General features: G+C 36.6%; 1 protein-coding gene across 11 annotated transcripts in view; it reads left to right on the forward strand.

The window, feature by feature from the left end:
* Positions 1–27,457, forward strand: part of BIRC6 (baculoviral IAP repeat containing 6) — a 165,159-nt gene that overhangs the window by 15,066 nt on the left and 122,636 nt on the right. For 10 of the 11 annotated variants that reach the window (XM_070734154.1, XM_070734156.1, XM_070734158.1 and 7 more), the window contains exons 3-16: positions 1,356–1,493; positions 2,608–2,801; positions 3,702–3,813; positions 5,859–5,941; positions 6,968–7,190; positions 7,275–7,435; positions 10,223–10,281; positions 11,626–13,020; positions 18,856–19,005; positions 19,464–19,689; positions 21,779–21,939; positions 22,682–22,810; positions 25,053–25,184; positions 25,399–25,577. In XM_070734154.1, the coding sequence (XP_070590255.1) occupies positions 1,356–1,493; positions 2,608–2,801; positions 3,702–3,813; positions 5,859–5,941; positions 6,968–7,190; positions 7,275–7,435; positions 10,223–10,281; positions 11,626–13,020; positions 18,856–19,005; positions 19,464–19,689; positions 21,779–21,939; positions 22,682–22,810; positions 25,053–25,184; positions 25,399–25,577 (3,342 nt within the window). The remainder of the gene's footprint in view (positions 1–1,355; positions 1,494–2,607; positions 2,802–3,701; positions 3,814–5,858; positions 5,942–6,967; positions 7,191–7,274; positions 7,436–10,222; positions 10,282–11,625; positions 13,021–18,855; positions 19,006–19,463; positions 19,690–21,778; positions 21,940–22,681; positions 22,811–25,052; positions 25,185–25,398; positions 25,578–27,457) is intronic. The other variant, XM_070734155.1, reaches the window with a different exon arrangement.

Here is a 27,457-nt window from a genome sequence, read left to right on the forward strand (position 1 = left end):
GTTCGCCTTAGAACAAGGACAGAAACACCAGCCTGAAGATGATGAGTGGGACCTCATCGAAACGTCGCCAGAAATTTCCAAATCCTACACGGGAAGAAACCCGAATATACCAAGACCGTCATATATATATATGTATCAAATGTTTTATATGTGTGTGTGTGTGTGTAGATTGTTCTGAGTTCGGGTTTTGCCCCGTGTAATATTTTGAGTGTCTATGCGACATTTCGGTGAAATCACATTCACCATCATCAGGCTGAAGTTGTAAGCTTCGTGCTGCTGTAAATATAGTTGTTTTTGTATATCTATATCTAAACTATATCTACAGCAGCACGAAGCTTGCAACTTCAGCCTGATGATGGTGAATGTGATTTCACCGAAACGTCACATAGACATGCAAAATATTACACGGGGCAAAACCCGAACTCAAAACAATCTACATATATATATATATTACATTTATATGTATATATATTACTAACAAGGCCAAAATGGTACCATCCTAGTCTCCCTTAATTTTAAAATTTCAGCTAAAAACATTTGATACATATATATATGACTGTCTTGGTATATTTGGGTTTCTTCCCGTGTAGGATTTGGAAATTTCTGGCGACGTTTCGACGAGGTCCCACTCGTCATCTTCAGGCTGGTGTTTCTGTCCTTTTTCTAGTAACAAATAAGTTACTTTGAGATGTATAGAATACAAGAACTGTAATGGTTCACTATGAAACATTTTAAAAGCATGGGTGACTACAAATCTGATGACCACTTGGCTTACCAGTCATTTTTGGGCTAATAATAATTTATTACTAATAATCAAATTTTGGTTTTTACATCGACTGCAAAGGATACTTACTACTTACTATTATTGTTATGAGTGTTTACTATAGTGTATATCATGATACATGCATCTCCTTTTAAATTATATTTTTATTAATTTTAATGTATAGTGCAAATGATACCACTTGAAAATAAGACTTGATGATATTATCTTCTCTTTTTTAAACTAACTTCTGCCAGTACTTTATAATATCGCTTGGCATAATGCTTGCTTTGCTGGTTATCCTTAGGATGGTGATATATCCCAATAGTAGTAGTTTATTTCTAAAGTAATTTGGATATATTTCTTGTGAAGAAGCATTTTCTCTATTTTTACTTTGGATTTTTATCTGGAACTAGATTCAAATGGGTTTTTTTGAGTACTGAGTTTTTTTTATAATAACTAAGTGCCTTAAAATATGTTTCCATGTGTGCCTTATTCCTTAAATTTTGTTGCAAAAGATATATAGAAAGAAAAAAAATTGAACTAATAATTCCAGTACTAGTCAGAAGTTAAAAATTTGCTTTTTGCATCTCAGGCTCAACAATTGTTGTCTGCTTGCATAGAGAAGATAGATATATCAAGCACAGAAGGATATGATTTGTTTCTTGCACAATTGAAAGATGGATTAAAAAATACCTCACATGAAACAGCAGCGAACCACAAAGTTGCAAAGGTAAGAAAACATATCACTCTTTTTAATGTCACAGAGTTATGTGCTTTGCTGTTGCTAATATTTGGTTTTTAATATTTGTTTTCCCTTGCAATGAATCTGTTAATCAAAGCTTGAACATGAATATTGTTAAGGAGTGTGTAGAACGACCCTTGGGTTATTAAGGACATGCACAGAGGAAAACGTGGGATTCCAGCGGATATCCAGGAGATATGAGTAATTATTCATACAAGACAGATACATTAAACTGTATAAAATAGTGTTTATTTTTAGAAATAGCACAGTCAAGGTAAACAGTCTGGACATTCACTTTCAAATCAGTCAATATCTCTCAATACAATAATAATCTTACACACCTGTCTTTGTCTTACATATCAGACATATAGCTTACAAATACATTAAATTACCATTGAACACACAGAGCTCACTACATCAGTCACAGTGAATCAGCAGAAAGAAAAGAGCAGAGAGAGAATCATGCTTCTGGCTCCCTCTTATGGCAATTTGCAACACTACCTCTTAAAGCTATAGTACTTCAATACAAACATTAATTGTTAGTTTGTTTATATATTGCCAAACCAACTGTCTTGTACATAGTACTAACAATTATGCCATATCAGGGTCGGAAGTGAAAGTTGGACACTTTTTGTTTAGTTACCCTCATGAGTTTATAATACAGAGTCCATTTTTAGCCATTGTTGTTTCTATATTAATATTGGATATTAATTCCTTCATGGTAAGCAAAAATCTGAAAGGGAAGTCTTCGAAAAAACATATAAAGTTATTCTTTTTGAGTGAATTCTTTTTAGAACAAATATAAATCAAGTTTTGTGTTTATATTTGTAGATTTGAGTATCTGCAATTCATTATAGTATCTATGTTGGGTAGGGCTGCTGGGAACAATAAATCACCATCATCTGGAGGGCCAGAGGTGTACTACGTTTGCTTTGTTTCAAAGCAAAATATCTCGAAGATGCTGGGGTAGCATACTTTAAAAACATTTTATATGCATTAGTCTTTTTATTGCATTCTTATTGTATCCTAAAAATAAATTCCCATTGTGTTTTGGAAGCTGAGATCTTATACTCAATAACTCAAATTTATTTATATTTTGTAGTGGGCAACTGTTATGTTCCATCTCCCTCACCATGTATTGAAGTCTGTTGCCAGTGCCATTGTAAGTGAACTCAAGAAAATAAATCAAAACATTGCTGCCTTACCTGTAGCTTCATCTGTTATGGATAGATTATCTTACCTCTTGCCCAGTGCACGACCGGAACTTGGTGTGGGGCCTGGCCGATCAGTGGATAGGTATGGAGAAGTTAATTCACATTTTTAAAAAGTTGTTTTACACTTTGTTTTCATTTGCATGTTTATTTTTAGTATAATCTGAAGCAATAGCACAAAGTTATTAGGGTGACAGATTGCCTCTTTTCAGTGCTATGTGTGACAGTTCCTCAATGAATTCAAAGAACACTTGCTTGAGGAAGAAGGCAAAGAAATGATAGGTTGCTTTTTGGAATTGTAAGTTACCTATGTATACTCAGGATCACATGGATATCTAAAGGAGTCATTATAGCAACCTATATATGGGCAAGAACTATATATTGTTGTATTAGTTGTGATGTTATCCTTGTGGTTATGTTTCTTGATACCTGTTAGTAAAGCCTCAACCTACAGAATCATATTTTTTTCTGGAAAAAAAAAATGATTGTAGGGAACCACATGGATTATGGTTTATCCATTCCTGTTTTTTTGAAATACTTCATGAAAGAAAAAGCCCAAATTCTCCTTCTTAGGTATGCAGAGATACAAGAAAAAGATTGCTACAGCATTTTTTAACTTTTGCAAACTGGATGCTGCATTATCATTGTATCTTGTAATATACCTATGTACACCTGTTAATTTTTTACGTGAGGAATGGAAGGCAGTCACTGTTCTAGGACCTAACCCTTAATTGTGAGCATGTATCTGTGGTGAAATTCAGATTCTCTAAGGGAAAATTGTAGTATGGGTGACAGAAGGAGTAAGACATTCAGCAGATGGAGGAAGAGAAATACAGGTGATTATTTAAGTTGTGATTTTATGAGTAGAGTGCAAACAGTAAATAATTTTGCTTCTTCTGGAAGGGGCAATGGTCGCAGGGTTGGAGAATTAACAACAGCTAGGGAGCCTTTGGAGTGTTTGTAATTCCTTTTTTCTTCCTTCAAGGTCTTTAATGTATAGTGAGGCTAACAGACGTGAAACCTTCACCTCATGGCCTCACGTAGGTTATAGGTGGGCGCAGCCAGATCCCATGGCTCAAGCTGGGTTCTACCATCAGGTAAATAAATAGATTTCTAATTGAAATCATACAAATCTAATAAATAAATAAATAAATAAATAAATAAATAAATGTATTATTCTTAATGCCATATATTCAAATACTTTGCATGAGGTGGAGTAAATGGTGTATGCCATATATGACCCTGAAGCACAACTCAACCACTTAGAAATAAGCCACTTAATCAGCATATTAATGATGTTATGTTTAGTCTCAGTAAGTGGCATCCTCAGTAATAAAATAAGAGTGGGCCTTGCTCCTTACAGTACTTGATTGGAAGGACTCCAAGGAATACCAGAAATCTGAACTAGACTGCAAAGTAGAAAACATGCCAAAAAATGGCAATGGCAAGAAAACTCTTTGAAGATTGTTTTATCATACCATTTTTTTAAATTAAAAAAACCTGATGCCTACAAACCTGATGCCTACAAACACCCTTGTGCCTAATCAATTTTCCAACTCTCCCATTATAGCTTTTTGCCACCACTTTTAGCAAATAAATTATTTCCTTATGTGACCTATGCATGTTCGTGAGGTTACGTTTGTGTGTTTTATGGGTAACTGGATTTGTTTCACAACAACCTGTGATCTTGCAGCCTCCTATCTATTCACTGTATTCACAAAAGTCTCTGAGGCTTAATATATAAGAGCTTTCTAGAAGTAAAAAGAGCTCTGAGGTTAGCAGACAGTTCTTAATATGTTATCCTAATGGTTTCTTGGGTTTTTATTACTTAACAATGCTTTAAAAAGAGGGGCAAGGGTATTCATTTTTCTTTTTTAGGTAATTGTTGAAATAGTCAATCTTTACTATACAGTCATACCTCGTCTTACGAACCTAATTGGTTCCGGGGGAGGTTCGTAAGACGAAAGGTTCGTAAGACGAAACATTGTTTCCCATAGGAAACAATGTAAAGTCAACTAATCTGTGCAACCAAAAAAACCCCCCGCAAAAAAACGCTGCCGCCCGGCTGTCACCTTTTAAAACAGCCTGGGGGCTTCTCAGCGACCTCCCGAACGCCGAACGCCAAACCCGAACTTCTGGGTTCGGCGTTCAGGAGGCCGCCGAGAAGCCCCCAGGCTATTTTAAAAGGTGACAGCCGGGCGGCGGGGCTTCCCAGCAGCCTCCGAACGCGGAAGTTTGGGTTTGGTGTTGGCGTTCGGCTTCGGGAGGCTGCTGGGAAGCCGCCCGGCTGTTTTAAAAGGTGACAGACGGGCTGGGGGGCTTCCCAGCAGCCTCCCGAACCCGGAAGGTCGGCAAAAGTTCGGGGTTCGGGAGGCTGCTGGGAAGCCCCCCAGCCCGGCTGTGACCTTTTAAAACAGCCGGGGGGCTTCCCAGCAGCCTCCCGAACACCAAACCCGGAAGTTCGGGTTTGGGTTTTTCGTAACACGAAAAAAGTTCGTAAGAAGAGGCAAATTTTTTCTGAACCCCGGGTTCGTATTTCGAGTTGTTCGTAAGACGAGGGGTTCGTATCTTGAGGTACCACTGTATTTTTATTTTAATTTGCCAATATTTCTGAATATTTATCATCTCTTGTATCAGCTTGTACTAGGGAACTCGACAAAAAAAATCACACATACACACACACACACACAGAGAGCAATATATATATACTGTTTTATCTATTGCCCCCAACAATCTGGGTCCTCATTTTACCCATCTCAGAAGGATGGAACCTTGAGCCTAATAAAATTCAATCTGTCAAATAGCAGTCAGACGGCATTCAGCAGAAGTATCTTACAGTACTACTTTCTAACATTGTGTCACCAAAGAAGTTTATTTCTATTATAAATTTGTGATTCTCTCATTTTGTAACAGCACAAGGAGACAAATATTGTTACACATATTATGCATTTTGCAAGGAGCTTATCCCTTCAGGAAGTTGCATTTATCCAGAATATATATTTTTTTTTCTTTCCTTTGTGTGTGTGTGCATATGTTAAGATAGTAGCGAAGATAGGTTTTCTATGTGTGGATTTGTATGCAGTATATGGGATACTGTATGTCACATTTTATATTTCATTTGTTGCTCTCACTTCTCCCATAGCCTGCATCATCAGGAGATGACAGAGCCATGTGTTTTACGTGTAGTGTATGTTTGGTATGCTGGGAGCCAACAGATGAACCTTGGTGAGAACATAATATTTGAAACATATCTGCACTGCTTTCTGTTTTTTATCTAACACTTAGAAACTGGGTTAGATATATTAAACCAGATTAATACTTAGGTTCAGTATTGATTACAATATTTAAGTAATTAAAAATGTCAAAATGTAGCATAGGATTTTCTGATATAATTCTTTTAGAAGTTAATATTTAAATATTAAATAAAATATTTTTCAGTGTTCAGTAATATCCATAATTTCTATTTGGGGAGTTTTTGTCTTATTTCAAAAGTACGTAAGAGTGTTTTAAAAATTACATTGAATAATGAAGTCTTTAGAGAAGTCTTTAAATTACTTAAGCACTGATTCACAAATCTGAGGGAAAAATGTTGATAGAAAGTATCTGTTTTTATAATCACTCATTTTTATACATTTTCTGAAGCATGCATGTTTACAATTGATTCTCCTAATATATTGGTTTCTTTCTCCTTTCGCTAAAATAATCACTTTTATGCATTTTTTTATTGTGAATTACATCTCAAAATGCTGAATTATGAACTTCAACATGTGCAGTAAATCCATTTTGGTATGAATACATATTATGTGAACCTTTATGTAAACATTTTTATGTAAACATTTTTCTTCAAAATCACAAATTTCAAATGCATTCAGTTAAAAAATTAAAATTGAATGAGTTCCTTAACACTTTCTGGATCCATACTGTGAAAAATAATGCAGCTACCTATGTCAGTGACTGTAAAGTCCTAGACGGTAATCTCAGCTCTCCAGATAAGATTGTTTGGAGGCACAGAGAGCTTCAGTAGAGGAGTAATGACCAAAATCACATTTGCTCCTTCTCTGCAAAAGTGGCTATGAATAGAGTTTTGCTCACAGGAGTTTTGGAATCTATACTCTATCTCTTTAACTTATGTAGTTTAGTGCTTTGATCTTATAGGCTAATTAGTCAAACACCTTATCTTATATGCAGCACAATTACTAATGAGAAAAAATAGTGCTTATGCTTTAACACTTATCTTTCTAATTCGTTAAGGTCTGAACATGAAAGACATTCCCCTAACTGCCCATTTGTGAAAGGTGAACACACGCAGAACGTGCCCCTCTCAGTCACGCTGGCAACAAGTCCAGCACAATTTCCTTGTACAGATGGCACAGACAGAATAGTCTGCTTTGGATCTGGAAGCTGCCCTCATTTTTTAGCTGCTGCAACAAAACGTGGAAAGATCTGTATATGGGATATTTCAAAACTTATGAAGGTATCTTGTTGTCTGAAGTTATAATGCTAATTATATGAATAAGAATTTGTATCTAAGTTTAATTGTGTTTTTAAATTTGCATAGGTGCACTTAAAGTTTGAGATCAATGCTTATGATCCAGTAATTGTACAGCATGTGGTATTGTCTGGAGAACAGAGCTCAGGGGTTGATTCAAGAAGACCAACAATAACGTGGATAGAAGATTCATCTAGCTGTTCAGATATACCAAAATTAGAAGGAGACAGGTATGCTAATAAATATTTGATTGAATGTGAATGTGCTTATTTGTTTGGAAGAGGACAGAAGTCATGGTGTATACTGAGGTAAAACTATGAATATTTAGTTCCTTTCAAGAGAAGATAGTTTTTCTTTTCACAATATATTACTTATGGATACCAAAAGATATTACTTTAATTTACATTTGATCCAATATGTTCTGTCGGGCTCTCTGGTAGACTCCTCCTGAAAATTCACAGGTACAAATTTCAGACACACATGTTTGAAAATTCAAAACAATGTTCTTTATAATGAAAATTCACTTAAACTAAGCCCTCTTTTTGTATAGCAAAGAGCACTCGTCTCCAAACAAACTAGTAATTGGTACAAGTCCCTTATCAGTTCTGTGATACTTAGCTTGCAGCTGTGAGGCAATTCACAGTCCTTCTTTCACAAAGTGAAACACACTTTGCTTTGGTTTGGTTTCAAAGTGGGGAAAAATCAGCACATAAAAGGTCAAACGCAGCAAAGCAGGCATGAAACACAACAATCAGATAATCCTCCTCAATGGCCAAACCCACAGGCTGCTATTTATAGCAACCTCACTAATTACCACAGCCCCACCCAACCACAGGTGGCCTCATTTTCTTTGATAATAATCTTTCAGTTGTTGCCTATGCATCGCTCTCTGCATGCGTGGCTGTATCATTAACTCTTGTTCTGAATCCAAGGAGGAGCTAGATAATTGATCTCCTCCTGAGCTGTCTGCCCCACTCTCCTCCTCCCTGTCACTCATGTCTTCTTGGTCAGAGGAGCCTTCATCAGCAGATTCCACCGGGGGCAAAACAGACCTGCAGCATGTGGATGTCTCCCCCACATCTACAGTCCTTGGGGCAGGAGCTGGGCCAGAGCTAACCACAACACAATATAAAGGGATTCTTATTACATAGAACAGGTGCCCTAAAAAGGTATTTTTGCACTCATACTTTTATTATTTTGAGCAGAAAATGTATTTATTTAATTTATATACCGCTGATATGACTCACAGAAGTTTACAATGATAAGATATTGAAACAAAAGGTAGAGCCTGATTGCGCAGTGATTAGAATGCAGAACTGCAGGCTAAGTCTGCCCACAGCCTGGAGTTTGATCCTTAGAGGTATCAAGGTTGACTCAGCCTGCCATCCTTCCAAGGTTAGTAAAATGATCCATTTTTGGGGGGGCATTGTGCTGACATTTGTGAATTGCTCAGGAAGTGGTGAGAAGCACTGTTGGGCATTATATGAGTCTAAGCACTCTTGTTATTGCTAGAGCACAAACTCCTTTGCAACATATTAAAAAGTTGACTAGCAAATATTGTGATAGAACCAACTCAGCAATTTTTAAAGGAAGTTGGAACAATTTTTTTTCACCAGCTTAGAATACATGATAGAATTGTGCTGTTGTGATCTGCAAAAATAGACTATTTCACAAAATAGAGGATACCATCTTTTATTTTGGGAATTCTCAATTTCCTTGATTAGGATGACTTTACTGGATGGAACCATTTACTTGGAAAAGGAAAACATCATAGTGTTTGAACTAAAATTGTAATTTGTTCCCCATCATTTATAAATAGTACTTGCAAAGGTTTGTGTTAAAAAGGTCTAGAAATACAAATTGAAAACTAACATTAAAATATCAACTCATTTGTAATATAGACAGTAAATAAAATACATTAAGAGATTCAGTTCAACATTAATTTTATATGAATTGCAGTGCAATTTAACTACTGTTGTAAGATTGATGCAGAACAAATGAATAGTCCATATTAAAATTGTTAATAAATTTATAAAATCTGAGGATGCTAATAATAACTTCAGAATTTATATTAACTGTTAATTTAAATTTATGTGTTTCTATTACCGTAATTGTTAACAATTAGTACACATACTTATTTGTAGAATTTTATTTCTGAAGCCTTTTTTCTCAGTTCACTTAAGTCATTCTGCATTTTTTTCTCTTGCCATTTGATATAATGTATTGGTTTGAATTATTAATCTAGAAGCCCATAGTTCATGTTAGCTTATGAAAGCTTAGTTTATCACTTGAATGTATAGCACAATCCCAATTTACAGATAAACAGAAATGAGTTCCTCTTCCCTCCTTTGTCTTTATATTTTTTTGGCTTATTTGTATTTGTAGCAATAGCACTGAGATGTAATATATGGCTTCACGGTGCATTACAGCACTCTCTAAGCAGTTTACAGAGTCAGAGTCATATTCTTAATAATCTGGGTCCTCATTTTATCAACCTATGAAGGACAGCAGGCTGAGTCAACCTTCAGTCAACCTTCAGTTGGTCAGAATCAAACTCTTGGCAGTGTGCATTCAAATCACTATAGTAGTTGTAGCTAGTACTTATTTGTCTTAATATTTGAATTTTCAACAAGAACCAGAAACTATATGATTGACACTATTTGCCGTATGCTTTCTTTTGATTTATAAAAAACAGAATATATGTCCTGATGATCTCATTAGTATGAGAATATAAGGTCAATTGACCCTCCTTATGGTTAATTTGAAGTCCTCAACAAATTCTTTCCCATAGCAAAAATACAGGCTATTTGCTTTGAATTAGAGGATCATATAGGTTAAATCACAGAATGGCTTTAAAATAACTATAATCATAATTCGATTTATAAACAGCTTGCCTAACTTATTTAATCTAATGCTGGTTTATGAACAGGTTTTCATGCTACGATTTATGTTTAGGAGTAGGTGTATTATATTAAAAAAAATTATTGGCTTAATTTCTCCAATCTTCTTAATTTTAGTGATGATTTACTAGAAGATTCAGACAGTGAGGAGCATTCCAGATCAGAATCCGTGACTGGTAGGCACATAATATTTTATTATGAAATAAAAACAACATTGCTTGCAATTACTTACAGTGCTTTTGTCAATAAAGAGTAAGGATTACATATCTTGCTATTAGTCTTAATACTTTGATTTAGAATTAAGAAATAAAGAAACCTGTTTTTTAACATACACAGGGCAGAGGGAGGGAGTTCAGTGAAACTGTGCCTCATGATATTTTTTCTTCTGCTCCTCTCTGCAATCTTTACAACAAAGAAGGGGCAGTTGTCAAATCATTTTTAAGGACTGGCTGATTGAGAATAATGTCTTCAGGCTTTTCCTTGAGGACAAAGTGTATTGAAACCTTTAAATATTTTTGAAGGTGAGAGATCATTCTGACTGCCCCCTATTTTCCATCAAGGTTAGGGTCTCTACCACTGGTGCTGAAAATAGGCATAGGTTTTCTCTTATTTCTGTTTTAGGCATTGGATATTTTATATTTCACTTTAGCAGTATAGAAATTATACCTGTTTGTGTGATGATCTTATATTATTGTATTTGTCGGACTATAAGATGCACCGGTGTATAAGATGCACCAAGATTTTAAAGAGGTACGGTAAATAAGAAAAAAAGTTTTTGTTCTTCCTGGCCCCCAGGAGCACTCTGTAGACGTCCCAAACCCTCTGCGTGCCCCATTTTTCAAAAATTGGCCCCTTTTCACCCATTTTTGCAAAATCCCTGGTGGCACAGAGGGTTTGGGAGGCTTGCAGAATGCTTCTGGGGGCTGGGAAAAGGCGAAAACACCCCCGGTTTTGCATTCCCCCATCCCCCAGGAGCAATCTGCAGGCCTCCCAAGCTTCTGGGCATCCCATTTTTGCAAAAAATGGGCTCATTTGTAGCAAAAATGGGACATGGAGGTGGGACTTCAGGAGGTCAAAAATGGCTGTATTTGGTGTATAAGGCACACCAACATTTCCACCCTCTTTTAGGGGGAGTAAGAGTGTGTTTTATACTCCGAAAAATACAGTAATATATTATGCAAATACCTTATACCATATTTTAAATGCATTTCTCTACTTGGTAATTTACTTTTATTCTGTAAATTTTTAGGTGTCAGTTGTTCACATGACAAAGCATGTTTTTGCCATCTTCAAGCTTAGGCAAGCTACAATTACCTGGTTTGGATAAAATGAAGATATCATTAGATGTTGGTTGGTTTGTGTGTGTATGTGAGAGAGAGAGAGAAAGAGAGTGTATGTAAATGAACGAACGAACGAATGAATTAATTAATTAATGAATGAATGAATATGTAAAGGTTTACAAAAACATAATTGTACTATGAATAAGATATGTTTTTTACATTGTATATTTTATCTTTAAGGACACACGTCACAAAAGGAAACCATGGAGGTCAGCCTTGATGTAACTGCTCTCAGCATTCTTCAGCAGCCTGAAAAACTTCAGTGGGAAATAGTTGCAAACGTACTTGAAGACACAGTGAAAGATTTAGAAGAACTTGGGGCAAACCCTTGCTTAACTAACTGTAAAAGTGAAAAGATGAAGGAAAAGCATCTGGAACACCACAACATTCCCTTTCCTTGTTTGTTAGCTGGAGGTTTATTAACATACAAATCGCCTGCTACCTCTCCTGTTAGTAGTAATTCTCAGAGATCACTGGATGATTTAAGCAGGACTCAAGCTGGTAGTATATCAGACCTGGGATCAACTGACAATGAATCCTGTACTAATTCAGAACTGAATTCCCCTCTGGTAAGGAGGACTTCACCTATATTACTGCTTTACACCATTAAGGAATCTGATGAAAAAGCAGGAAAAATCTTTTCACAGATGAACAATATCATGAGTAAAAGTTTACATGATGATGGTTTTACAGTCCCACAAATCATAGAGATGGAGCTTGATAACCAGGAGCAATTGCTGTTGCAAGATCCTCCTGTGACATACATTCAGCAGTTTGCAGACGCAACAGCCAGCCTAACTTCTCCGGATTCTGAGAAGTGGAACTCAATGATTCCCAAACCTGGAACTTTGGTTCAGTGCATAAAACTGCCAAAGTTTGCAGAGGAGGAGAATTTTTGTGTAGATTCAATCACTCCTTGTGCAGATGGAGTTCATTTATTAATAGGACTGAGAACATGTCCTGTTGAATCCCTGAGTGCAATAAATCAAGTAGAGGCCTTGAATAATTTAAATAAATTAAACTCGGCACTATGTAATAGAAGGAAAGGGGAAATAGAATCTAATCTTACTGTAGTGAATGGTGCAAATATCAGTATGATCCAGCATGACTCACCAGCAGACGTACAGATGCCCTTAATAATCCAGCCAGAACAACGAAGTGCTAGTGGTGGTTATCTAGTGCTTTATAAAATGAACTATGCCACTAGGATTGTGACTCTAGAAGAGGAACCTATAAAAATTCAGCATATCAAAGACCCCCAGGATACCATTACCTCATTGATTTTGCTCCCACCAGACATATTGGATAATAGAGAAGATGACTGTGAGGAACCTACAGAGGAAATACAATTAACTTCTAAGAATGGCAGTGAGAGAGAAAAAAGATCTGAAATCTCTGCTCTTGGGCATCTAGTAATAACCACTCAGGGAGGCTATGTTAAAATATTAGATCTTTCAAACTTTGAAATCCTGGCCAAAGTGGAGCCACCTAAAAAGGAAGGTGCTGAAGAACCAGACAAATTTGTCTCAGTAATATACTGCTCAGGCACTGATAGACTCTGTGCATGCACGAGAGGTAAGATTTTCATGGTTTTTTAAAAAAAATGCTTCATTTTTCCAGGTTGTTCTGTTTATACTCTGGTGTGTCAACTGAGGAAAGAAAAGATAACACGGTAGCTGGGACCATATTATAAAAAATTTATCCTCTTGTTTGTTTGCTATCCATAACCTCTGCACATATATGAGTGGAAGGGCTTCAGTCTCGCAGTCACAGCTGTTCAGATTTTTATGAACCTACTGATAGATGCGTATTAATTTCTCTTCCTTATGTTTCTATTTGAAATATAAAGTATTATTTTGTACTATTATCTATTTCAGAATAAAAACTTAACTTATTTTATGGGTAAAATTATAGTGGAAAAAAATGGTGAAAATAAAACTTCACTTAATAGTATAGAACAAAATAATAATGCAAAACACACAAGTACCATATTTTTCGGAGTATAAGATGGAAATGTCAGTGCGTCTTATACACTGAGTACAGTCACTTTTGGCCTCCTGAAGCTCCACCCCCACATCACATTTTTGTGAAAAATAGTCAGTTTTTTACAAAAATGGGGTGTGCTGAGGGTTTGGGAGGCCTGCAGAACACTGCTGGGCTGGGGGAAGGCAAAAACCACCCCCATTTTTATGGGAAAATGGGCAAAAAAATTAGGTCTTTTTTGCAAAAACAGGCATATTTGCCTTCCCCAGCCCCCAGGAGCACTCTGTAGGCCTCCCAAACTCTTTGCTTGCCTTATTTTTTGCAAAAAGGGATTTTTTTTTCAAAAAGCGGGTGGTTTTGTTCTGCCCCCAGGAGTATGCTGGGATAAACAGGGTGCACAGAGGCTTTGGGAGGCCTGCAGAAGGACAAAACTTTTTTTTTGTTACCTCTTTGAAATCTTGGTGCATCTTATAGTCCGAAAAATATGGTACCTTTTTTTATATTTATACATACATACATATATACATACAAAGATACTTGTGTGTTTTACATTATTATTTTGTTCTATACTATTAAGTGAAAACACATACATGCATACATCAGGGTGTCCAGCAAATCTTGAAAACAGGGAAATTAGGGAATTATCTGGGAAATCAGTGGTTCGGGAAATATCAGGGAATTCGTGAAAAAAACAGAATAAATCTATGGAAAAAAACAAATTGTGTTAAAATGTTTAAAAGTTGGAAAAATCATGTTTTAAAAAAAAACAGATCGCGTTGCCTGGCAGAATCAAGCAAAAATGAGCATAACTGTGGCAACAACTTGCTTCCTCAGCTACCAATATTTCTCCACGGCTTAGTCATCTACGACCACGCCTTAATTAGATCGCAAGTTACAGGGAAATATCAGGGAATTTCAAAATGCTTTCCTCCTGGACACACTGATACATACACACTCAGTGTGGGTGTGTGTATGTTTGTAACATATTTTTGCTGATAAGTGATAACAAAAATAGTACTGAGATTGAAGAGAATTATTTTCCTGAACTAACCAAGTTTGTAAAAAAAAATTTTTGTGGGTAATTTTTTTAAAAAATTTCTCCACACAAACTTTTTCAATACATTTCAATACATACATACCTTCATATTACAACAAAAAGAGTATCAAATAGTAAAGCAAATATAATTACCCCCCCCCCAATTATTAGTTTCAAATTAATTACTTCTGGTATTCATCAACCCTCCCAAACGTGACCTCTGATTTTGTCATCTCGATATCTAATTTTCTTCTAATTGAATTCAACATTAATTGCCTTTTAACCTTATTAAATTAATATCACTATCCTCTTGCAAATTCAGGTAAGCCATCATGCCTACTCCTCCTTAAACATTCTCCAAAACCCTTACAGAAAAAAGACTTATCAACTGTAAAGAAAAATAACCAGATTATAGTGTTGTGAAAGAAGAAAAAAACCAGACTATTATTATTATTAAAACTAAAAAATCAAAAGAACAAAGAACATCCAGAAAGAAAAAAACCCTAGATATTACTCATTAATAATTTATTTTTGAAATCTTTTTAAAATGTTTACTAATAATACATTGTTTTTTGCACGCGCATTTCCAATACCTTTAAAACTTTAACTTGCTGATTAAAGGTAATGATTTTGTTTTGATGATATATTTTTTTTTGAAAAAAATATATTAACAGCCAGTTTCTCATAAGAAGCAAAATCAAATTTAAAATTTCCACCTAGTAGGGCCCAGATATGTCTAACAATTGCTTTCAGTGCTGGAAATAAAACCAAATCCCTACTTTAATTAGTGTCCAGGACTTGCCAAAATTTCAAGCTATGCTCACATATTCAACATTAAGTCCATTCCAATACATGATTGAGATTAACAGATAAGCTTAATGCTACTGATTAAAATGAAGAAGAGAAAAACTACTCTTTTCATAAGAGCAACACAATTTTAATAAAGAAATTCTGGCTATTTAATTCATTCATAAAATATTAACTATTAATTTAACAATATATTTGAAATAAAAATCTGTTTATTTTTATGGCACAAATTATTCCCCACAGACCTAGAGGGCATTTTTATCTTAGTATCTATTTTGATCTTGGTATTTTTATATTTTTAAAATAATCTTATCAACTAAACTATATTTTCCTGCAAATAATAGCCATAACTGGGCAATAAACCAACAATAATAATTTAACCATTAGCTATATTTGACTTCCAATTAATTTTATTTTATGAAATCTTGCAACTTCTATAAATTTAGATAGAGAGCAGTGGTGATCATTGAAAAACAATGTTATTTGCATATAACAGTAGCTTCCCTTCAAATTCATATTCCATTAATTTCACAAGTTTGTCTTATAAACCATGTCATGGGTTCCAACAGCAGATTGAAAATTAAATATAATAATGGACAAATTTAATAAATTCCATGTTGTATTAGTCAGGTGAACTTATTATTGTGAGTTTTCTCTGACAGGTCTACATATGGTCACAATATAACATTTGAGTTTGAGAAACCTTAATTGTAGTTTGCTGTTATTATTTATTGCTTATTATTATTATGATTCAATGGGTTGTAATCCTGTCTTTACCACCCTTAGGTGTGATTTGAGCTTTCCAAATGCCATTTTATGAATAATATCCTAGATTTCTTAAAAAAATTCCTCTCAGTGTACATCTAATATTGAAATATTTTTTAAAAATTGTCTGCTTGGTCCAGAAAAGTGAAAATTGATTTCATTATAATTGATATGGATTGTTCCCAATGAATTTTTATTAGCACTATTTTACTTCATTGTAAATATGTCATTTGAGAAAGCAATGATTTTCCAGACTTTTCTCTGTAAAATACATTCGTTTTACTTGTTTTAAGAAATATTCTATGCCCAGTTGAACTAATTCCATTTTACTAAAACTGTTTTTACTATTATTTTGGTGTGGTTTTAGTTTTAAATCAATAATAGTAATTAATGGCTACTATGATTATCCCTTATGAAAAAAAATGCTTGGAATATACCACAAACTATATACAAGTTAGGACAATCTCTCTTTATTTAAGGGAAGAAATGCTGTTCCACAACATTCCAAATTTTCCAATAGAAAAGCAGCTAGACATACGAGTCTACTAAGTTAAAGGATCCCATTGTCAAATCTACAGCTCATAACTCTACTTATATGAGTTTTTCAAAGTTCTTTCTTAATTCTTCATGTATTATTTAAATTTAGTACACAGCGTATCTCTGGAATCAGAGAAATAATATCTTTTCCTTGTGTTTGAAATACAGTTAACTTGAAAGAAAACATCAAATAAATTTTGTTTTTCATTTTTAATACATCTCTTAGAGGTTTTAAGACCTTTCTTTTTTTGTAACATGGCATGATTAATATCATGAAAAAGTAACATTTTATCTTCACCCCAATTTATCTTTTTTACTTCACAAGCTTTTTGTATATGTTTTCTTTTATCTGCTGTTTACAAATCTTGTTACTATATATTTCTTGGTTTTCGCATTTGATTGGACTCAGATGACTAAGTATGCATTCTTCATCTATTTGAAAGCTGTAAATCTGGTAGTTTGTTGTTCAAGTTTGAGATAACATCTCCAATTAAATTAGTATTTTCTATTTTTTTTCCTTTTCCTGATACCTTTGAGCCACAAATTAATTATTTTGTGCCAATCCAATTTGTCAACCAGAACCAATCGAATGTCAATTGGATTTTTCCAATATCAAACTTAGTATTCATACACCATCATGGGGTTTTTGTGCTGTCCTGCTCTTTCTCTTATACAAACAAAATGGTGATTTATGCTCATTTATTTAATAGTAGTTTAAAGCTTAACTTTTTAAAACTATTAAAGAAAATCTAATGCTTATAAAGTATCTCCCCGCAAACGAGATGATTTCTAATAAAAAGAAATACTGTACTGTATATACATAGATATATAGATTAAAAATAAATATAGAAAAGAAGACAGAATAAAATAGAAAGCAAAACAACTTTGAGAATGATAGTACTGTATTTGATTGTGAAAAATAGAAATGACCAGTACTAAAAAGGCTATTTCTCTCATATTTCTCAACTTCCTTTATTTAGAATGGAAATTTACCAAAGGTTTTCTGAAGATGATTTTAAAATATGAACATATTAAGGAAGATTCCTCTATCTATTCATAAATTGTTTATGATTTTTATTATATTTTTGATACTTTATCAATATGCTGATTTGGGACTGGAAGTAGACTGTAAATTATAAAATATAGTATCAATTATAATCATTATAGATCAGTGATGGTGAACCTTTTTTTCCTTGAGTGCTAAAAGAGCGTGCACGTGTGCTATTGCGCAAGGGCGACTGTCCACACCCATAATTCAATGCCTGGGAAGGGCAAAAATAACTTCCCCCACCACTGGAGGTCGGAAACGGCCTGTTTCCCAACTTCTAGTGATCCGGGAGAGGATAAAATGCCATCCCTCATGCCCCCAGTGACTCTCTGGAAGCCAAAAACATCCTCCTAGAACCTTTGTGTGAGCCAAAAATCAGCTGGACGGCACACACATGCACATTGGAGCTGAGCTAGGGCAACAGTTTGTGTTCCAGCAGATATGGCTCCGTGTGCCATCTGTGGCACCCGTGCCATAGGTTCGCCATCACTCGTATAGATTATACATTCTTGCTATCAGTCATGCTGTTTAATTTTGAACTGGTTCCGTTTCTAGTTCCTCTACCAAGTCAGCTCTGGATATAAGGACTGTTAAGAGCTAGCAAAAATTAGAGCCATCCTAGCAATAAGAAATCTAAGAGCAGACTTAACTAAGACGCTTTTTAAGATTGTGTTAAATTCCACTAAAAGGGACAGCAAATATCCCTCCACTGTACGGAATAAGTATTATTTTCACCTTTTAGACCATTATTATTTTAATCTGTTTCTTTTGGATACCAGTGACTCATCTAAAATTATTAGAAAATAGAGGTGGAGCTAGATATCATCTTTTTGTTTATATCTCGGAATGTACCCCATCTCTAGTGTTTATAGATATTTAGATTAGGAGGAAAACAATCATCTGCTAACCTGAAGGAATGACCGTCCATGGAAATGAATAACAGTTCTTGAGCACCATGAGAACTGACAATCCAAGTAACAATGTAACTGCTGCCAGTTGTATTCCAAGAAGAACAGCTCATCAAAACTTGACCCAGGGAAGTCTTAAGAAAGATCATCCCATCAGGAAATATTACTGTGCCATAAAATTTACTGAAAACCTAATTTGAAGTAAACCTGTCTTGCCCAAGAAAATACACTCCGTTGAAGCATTTTGTCAAAATGAGTTTGTTCGTGCATGTCCTTAATTTGGACTATTGTGGATTTCTATTTAAATTCTCAACTCTTTCTTCAAGGTGGAGAACTTCATTTTCTCCAGATTGGAGGAACTTGTGATGATGTTGATGAAGCTGATATTCTTGTGGATGCATCTCTGTCTAAAGTGACGGAGCAATTAACAGAAGGCACAAAGCCTTTATCTAATCCTTCAAGTCCAGGCATTACAGGTACGTTTTCAATTTTACATTCATATTTTCAGAAGGTATACTATTGAATTGAAGAAGCACAATACAGTGCCATTTAAAGTCATAAATAAGCAATTTGCTTTTTTTGTTATATTTTGCCTGCCTGCTGCAAAAATTCTCATCTGTTTTTATGCGTATTAACTTTTGCAGAAATAGTGTTACAAACTAATGTAAATATTGAAACCTGAACCAGAATGTTCATAGGTTGATTTTCCCAGCAGCAGATGACTAATCAGTTTTACTTCTAAATGCCAGCTAAAGACTATGTAACATAACATGCCTGAAAACATGGTGCTATGAAATATTAGTGTAGCTGAACCAAAAGACAAATTAAATATTTTAAAAAGTGCTGTAGCTTCTTATGAAAACTACTAGGGTTTTTTTTTGTAATTACTGTACATATTTTTTTTAAATCTTTTTACTTTCTAACTAAAAAACAGGAGTTGATCTTCTGGTGGACCAGCCATTCTCACTTGAAACGTTGACATCTTTAGTAGAACTTACTCGTTTTGAAACGTTGACACCACGATTCTCAGCTACAGTTCCACCATGCTGGGTTGAAGTGCAACAAGAACAGCAACAAAGGCGACATCCACAACACTTGCACCAGCAGCATCATGGGGATGCAGCTCAACATACCCGGACTTGGAAATTACAAACTGATAGGTAAATCATTTTTGATAGAACATTTGCCCCCCTACTTTATTTAAACATTGAATCTCATGATATCTTGAGTTATAAATGGAATTTATAGGAGCCTTCTTTTATATTTATTATTTTTTAAAGCCCTGCTTTATTATTTTTATAAGTAATTCATGCTTGCGAATATGCCTAATATTCCTTCCTCCTTCAGTTTTTTCCATAACAACAATCCTGTGAGGTGAGTTTGACTCAGAATAGGTCAAAGTCACCCAGCCAGCTTTCATGTCTAAGGTGGGACTAGAACTTGCAGTTTCCTGTTTCTAGCCTGGTGCCTTAGCCACTAGAATAAACTAGCTCTCATTTGTATTATACAGTGATCCCCCGGGTATCGCGATCCCGATCATTGCGAACGGGCTAAATCGTGATTTTTCAACCCGGAAGTCAAAACACCATCTGCGCATGCACGCCCCTTTTTTATGGCCACGCATGCGTAGATGGCGCCGGGCAGATCAGCTGCTGGGCGGCTTCCCTGGGTCTTCCCCTCTTGCTGGCGGGAGGGCGAGCGGCGGGCATCAGCGAGGAGTTTCCCCACCGCCCACGCAAACTCCTCGCTGCCGCTCGCCCGCCCTTCGCCCGCCCACGCCGTTCGCTCGCGCCGCTTCCCAGCTGAGTCCTGAAGCCAATTTGCTTCAGGACTCAGCTGGGAAGCGGCGCGAGCAAGCGGCACAAGCGAACGGCTTGTCCGCCGCCTGCCTGCCCGCCCGCCGCTCGCCCGCCCACGCCATTCGCTCGCGGCGCTTCCCAGCTGAGTCCTGAAGCGAATTGGCTTCAGGACTCAGCTGGGAAGCGGCGCGAGCGAACGGCTTGTCCGCCGCCTGCCTGCCCGCGCGCCCGCCCTTCGCCCGCCCAGGCCGTTCGCTCCCCCTCTTGCTGGCGGGAGGGCGAGAAGCCCCCCCCAGCGCCCGCCGTTCGCCCTTCGCCCGGCCACCCGCCGTTCACTCGCTGCTCGCCCGGCCACCCGGGTTCGGGGGGGGTGCTGGCAAGCCCCCCCATGCCGGCGGCGACGTTTTAAAACAGCCGCGCGGCTTCCCAATGAGTCCCGAAGACAAACGTCAAAGGCGAACTTCCGCGTTTGTCTTCGGGACTCAGTTGGGAAGCCGTGCGGCTGTTTTAAAACGTCGCCGCCGGCATGGGGGGCTTGCCAGCACCCCCCGGACCCCCAACCTGGGTTTGGGGGGCTGCTAGGAAGCCCCCCATGCCGGCGGCGACGTTTTAAAACAGCCGTGCGGCTTCCCGAAGACAAACGCGGAAGTTTGCTTCAGGACTCAGCTGGGAAGTGGCGCGAGCGAACGGCGTGGGCGGGCGAAGGGCGGGCGAGTGGCAGCGAGGAGTTTGCGTGGGCGGTGGGGAAACCACAGCGCCGCTTCCCAGCTGAGTCCCCTTCCCAGGAACCCCAATCTTCGGCTCCTCGCTAGCGCTGCGGAAGTAAAAACACCATCTGCGCATGCGCAGATGGTGTTTTTACTTCCGCAGCGCTACTTCGCGAAAACCCGATCATTGCTAGGGGTCCTGGAACGGAACCCTCGCAATGATCGGGGGATCACTGTATTACATATAAAGACTGGAAGTTGATGCCTTCTATAAATTGGTTTTAAATCTAGGATTTTTAGGTGGCCTACAGCTATAGAGAAGGACAATGTCCTAGGGGTATACAAACATTCAAATTTGAACCATTTCAACTCAAAATGTTCTGTCACATATGCCATCATGTTGTTTTTCATTTTAAAAGTGCTCTGAGTTTAAGATACTTTTTTAAAATTTGCAAAATGATCAGACCATTTTACAATTAATCATGCTGTGTAAAATACTTGAAATTGGGCATTTTTAATCAAAATCAGTGCAAATTCAAAATGTTCTATACATTCCTCAGGGTATTTCAACTTGAAAATGTTATTGCATCTTAAGTTACTGAATTAGATAGGCTTTAAGAATTAGGTTCATACTAAAATAGAGAAATGGGAAAGTTGTAAACATTCATTATTGTACAAATAAAAATAAATTGGAGCTCTTTATCTCATTGAACATTATTTTCTTTCTCCATCTTTTTTTGTAGCAACAGCTGGGATGAACATGTCTTTGAATTGGTTTTACCAAAGGCTTGTATGGTTGGACATGTGGATTTCAAATTTGTTTTGAATTCAAGTATCACAAACATTCCACAGATTCAAGTGACTTTATTGAAAAATAAAGCTCCTGGCTTAGGGAAAGTCAATGGTAAGAAAATAACTAAACAATTTGCTTTCATTAATATTTATATATTTCAAAATGGCATTATTAAACCATCAGTAGCCTGAACATGTTAAAGCAATGTTAAATGAAATGAAATCTAATGGGTGAATAGTATTTCATGGTGAACAGTTCAGAAAGCAGTAGATATCACTGCATGTCAAAATGAGATAGTATCTCCTTCCATAAAAATTTTGCTTGTTTTAAGAATGAAGAAATGCTATAAATGCTAATTTTGATACTTTTTCTTTTTGTTGCAGGAATTCATTTCAGTTTTATTTTTAGACAATCCGTTTTTATTTTTGTTTTATTAGCGTTTTACAGATAAGATATATTTGTCTTGATACTATTTAAGTAACCAACAGTATTGTTGGTTACTTAAAACTTGAAATTTGAGGATAATGTGACAATTCCCATTTCTCAGATATAACACTTTGCTAATAATTGACCCACAGGTCCACTCCCTATCAACATCATAATAGCATTGGTGATATTAATAGTAATTAAATCTATTTTAATTTTTACCCTTACCCTGCTTCATTCTTAGCACTCAAAGGCCAAGAAATTCCAAGTATCAATTTTTTCAAGGTTCATGATAGTTTTAAAATATTAAAAATATTTGTATAACACATCCACAATATACTATATAATTAAACTACTGTATGCTCCAAAAGAGATTATACTAATTTAAAAAACTGATATTGTTTTTCCCTATGTATCTGTTTCCCAGAAGCAGCTGTAGATAGACAGATAACGTTTCCTCTGTCACCTGCTCATCATGAAATGGAAAGAAATGGAAAAACAGGGTTGGACGATTTGAATGAAGAAATGCAAAACATGGATGTAGAAGAGTCACAGTGTAAGTTTTGCTGATTTATAACATTCTTTTAAATAGAAGTTTGCTGGATAATTTTAGAAGGAAATCTAGTGAACACTTGCTTCTGAGTTCCATGAGTAGTTTCCTCTAGTGCAGAGGTCCTCAAACTTGGCAGCTTTAAGAACTGTGGACTTCTGGCTGGAAAATTCTGTGAGTTGAAGTCCATAAGTCTTAAAGTTGCCAAGTTTGAAGACCTTTGCTCTAGTGCTTGTCTTTACTGATTGAAAAGTAACTAAATAAACTTGGTTTCTCTAATCCTGGGATCCTGCTTATTACTGGTTTTACTGACTAAAATATGCTTTGCCTCATTCATTCAAATATGAATGAATTTATTAAAATGAACGTATTCTGTACATTAATCTGATAATCATAGTTGGTATTGAAATGCTAGAATTTTAGAAATCCTTCCATAAACAATTTATCTATGTGCCGTTATTTGCCAGAAAGAACCACCAGGAATTACTGTAACTCAGAAAATCAAAAGAATGAAAAGGTCTTATTGGTTCCTTGAAAACAATCCAGGAAGGGATTACAGAAGTTAGATTGCAAATGCCGCCAAGTTTTACTTCCTGCTTGATAAATGAGTAACTTTGAGGAATGATTTTCTCTGATAGACTTGTTGCGTTATATTACTATAACTCTTTGAATGTGCCCTCCCACTGAAAGGGGTGCAAATCCTGATAAATTTCTACATAATCACAAAAAGCCAGTGCAACAATAATGAAGGTCTAGAAATAAATCTTTGCACATATTGTTCTGTAGCTTGGTATTTCCTTATTATATTGATGCATGAAGAATTTCTGTTAGTTAATGGTATAACAATTGCAATTTGAATGTCGAGTTAAAGGAGGGAATGGATGAAGCCGTCCACGTTTTTTATATGCTTATGTTCCAGGGCAGTGATGGCGAACCTTTTTTTTCTCAGGTGCTGAAAGAGTGTGGGCGCGTGCTATTATGCATGTGCGAATGCCCACACCCATAATTCAATGCATGGATAGGGCAAAAATAGTTTCTTCCATCTCCCCCCCCCCCCCCCCGGAGGCCCTGTGGAGGCCGGAAATGGCCTTTTTCCCAACTTCTGGTGGGCCCGTAGGCATGTGTTTCGTCCTCCCTAGGTCCCAAAGGCTTCCTTGGAGCCGGGGGAAGGTAAAAATGCCCCCCTCCTCAATCCCCCCAGAGGCTCTCTGGAAGCCAAAAACACCATCCCAGAGCAAGTCAAAAATCAGCTGGCTGGCACACACATGCACGTTGGAAATGAGCTATAGCAACTGCTCATGTGCCAGCAGATATGGCTCCGTGTGCCACCTGTGGCACCCATGCCATAGGTTCGCCATCACTGTTCTAGGGAGATCTTATTTTATCTTATTTTATTCATTAAAATAAATTAATGAACTTGGAATAAACTGAATGTCTAACTCTTAAATATAATCATGGAGGTATTATAAATTGAATATAAGGCCACTTCGTATGCTAACATTGGAGACAACAAAAGTAAGATTCTACATATAGGCAAGAAAAACAAAATGCACAAGTACAGTATATATGATACCTTGCTCAACAGTAGTAACTGTGAGGGGGGCCTTGGCATCCTACTGGACAATGACTTACATAGCCAGCCGTGTGCAGCAGCTGCCAAAAAACCCAACACAGTTCTAGGCTGCTTTAATAGAAGGATAGAGTCAAGATCATGTGAAGTGTTAATACCACTATATAATGCCTTGGTAAGGCCACACTTGGAATACTGCATTTTTGGTCACCATGATGTAAAAAGTATGTTGAAACTCTAGAAAAAGTGCAGAGAAAAGCAGCAAAACTGATTAGTGGACTGGGTATGTCTAGTTTAATGAAAAGAAGGACCAGGGGAAACATGACAGCAGTGTTCCAATATCTCGGGGGTTGCCACAAAGAAGAGGGAGTCAGGCTATTCTCCAAAGCACCTGAGGGTAGAACAAGAAGCAATGGATGGAAACTAATCAAGGAGAGAAGTAACTTAGAACTAAGGAGAGATTTCCTGTCATTTAGAACAATTAAGTAGAACAGATTGCCTCCAGAAGTTGTAAACACTGGAAGTTTTTAAGAACATGTTAAATAACCATTTGTCAGAAGTAGTGTAGGATTTTCTGCTAAGCAAGGGGTTGGACTAAAAGCCTTCCAAGGTCTCTTCCAACTCTGTTATTCTATTCCTATTCTATTCTAATTTTACTTTTTGAATACTTTTTTAAAGGCCTTCGGCTATGTCCTTTCTTAGAGGATCATAAAGAAGATATTTTGTGTGGACCTGTATGGTTGGCTACGGGACTTGATTTATCCGGACATGCTGGGATGTTGACACTCACAAGTCCAAAGCTTGTAAAAGGTAATGCTCTTGGCAGAATATTTTGGGGAACAAAATCTAATATGCGCATGTTTCTTTTTTTAAATGATTAGATGCAGACCTGATATTTAGAATTGATTCCTGACATTTAACGTGTGAATATTTTTTCTGGTTAGATTATAACTCTTTCTGCTCTAAGCATGTATAACAAGTTTTCAAGATTTAATTTATTTTCCTTATGCCTGTTTTATTCCAGGCATGGCAGGTGGCAAATATCGTTCATTTTTAATCCATGTGAAAGCTGTGAATGACAGAGTAACAGAGGAAATCTGCAATGGAGGAATCTGGCCTGTTTTAAGGATACCATCTTTGAAACCTCAAAATAATAGGGGACATTCACTTGCATCACTTTTAGCAAAAGTTGCAGCAGGCAAGGTATTTAAATGATATATAAACAAAGAATGGTCCAAATTATTTTCCTTTAATAGGTCTCATAAGGCCATCTTGTTAGGATTGAAGTGTTGGATGGTGTAATGACAACATAGATATATAATTAATATAAGATAGATAATGCTAGCAGTAAAATGATTGTGTATGAAATTTACCTGTTGAACTATTTATTTACTTATTTATTTATTATTTGGATTTCTATGCCGCCCTTCCCTGTAGACTCAGGGCGGCTTACAAAACGGGAATAAAACTAATGTAAATTAATCTAAAAACACAATTATTAAAAAACAACTATCCATCAAGAAAACCGTAGAATCAAGGAATTGGAATTGGAAAATACCATAGAAATCATTTAATCCAAATACTTGCTTAGGGCAACATCGACTAGATTCCATTGACAAATTACCATTCAGCCTCTGTTTGAATATCTCTACAAAGGAAAATTTGTTCTATTTCCAGCTACATAGTCTGAAAGAACCGGTACTATTAATCCTTTGGCTAAACATATCCAAACCCTATAATCATGCCTCTTGAGGCTTGGATTTCAGAGCTTACATCATGTTGAAAATCCTCTGAATTCATTTCAGTTTGTCGCCATTAGTTTTGAACAGAACTAGATATACATGGTTTAAGGCTGTGATGGCGAACCTATGGCATGTGTACCACAGGTGGCATGTGGAACCATATTTGCTGGCACACGAGCTGTTACTCTAGCTCAGCTCCAGCCAGATGATTTTTTACTTGTTTGGAGGTTCTGGGAGGTCATTTCGGCCTCCAGGGGGCGAGGAGGCGAAAAATGGGGTTACCGGGCCAACTGGAAGTTGGGAAATAGGCCGTTTCTGACCTGGGGGGGTAGGGGGGGGGATTTGCCCTCCCGAGGCTTGAAGGAAACCTCTAGAGTCTGGGGAAGGTGAAAAATGGGCCTACCAGGCCAATCAGAAGTTGGGAAATGGGCAGTTTCCAACCTCCACAGGGCCTCCAGGGGGCAGGGGGGAGGCCGTTTTTCCCCTCCCTAGGCTCCAAGAAAGCCACTGGAGTCTTGAAGGATGAAAAACGGGCCTACTAGGAGTTGAGAAATAGGGAAGGGGGAATCATGCACAAATGCGCAGGGGCATGTTGGTGGCATCAACTTATGGTTGTGCCCCCACACATGTGCTTTCAGCACCCAAGGGAAAAAAGGTTCACCATCACTGGTAGGGATAGTGGGATAGCTACTTGTCCTGATCTGAACAGTCTGATCCTATTTATTTATGTACTCCAAAATAGAGTTATCCATAATCAAAATTAACCATGGTTCTAACCTACACACAGCAATTTTACTTTAATCTATAATAGAAGTTTCAAACTCAACTTTCCTGACTATTCAGGAAGAGGATAGGAAACAAATACAGGAGCCTATTGCAATCTGTTCACAACGCACTAACATGCTTAGCATGACATACAAATATTATCATTATGCTTTTCAAAATCTGATATTCCTGATAATATTCTTAACTGCTGAACTTTAATTTAAAATGATACGCAAAGCCTACCATGTATGACATGGGACAAGTTTTGATAATACCACTGTATTGTTTTTGATGTAGTTGATAAAATAAACAACATACTTATTTTTTTCTTTCTCTCCTTTAATTTTTGATAGTTCTATCTTCATGCTTGCATTACTATATATTGTAATGTATAATATGATTGTATATTGACAAACATAGCAGAACTTGTATATTAATGTTTCAAATGTTTGTATATTGCAAGATTTTTAAATTCTGAGAAAATGCGTTTTGGTATTAGTTGATAATTTAAGTAAATTTCATACTCTGGCAAAATGAAAAATACTTGTATGCATGCAGAGTATGACTTTTCAAATA

This window comes from Erythrolamprus reginae, chromosome 1 (genome assembly GCF_031021105.1).
Source record: "Erythrolamprus reginae isolate rEryReg1 chromosome 1, rEryReg1.hap1, whole genome shotgun sequence".
Lineage (NCBI taxonomy): Eukaryota > Metazoa > Chordata > Lepidosauria > Squamata > Dipsadidae > Erythrolamprus > Erythrolamprus reginae.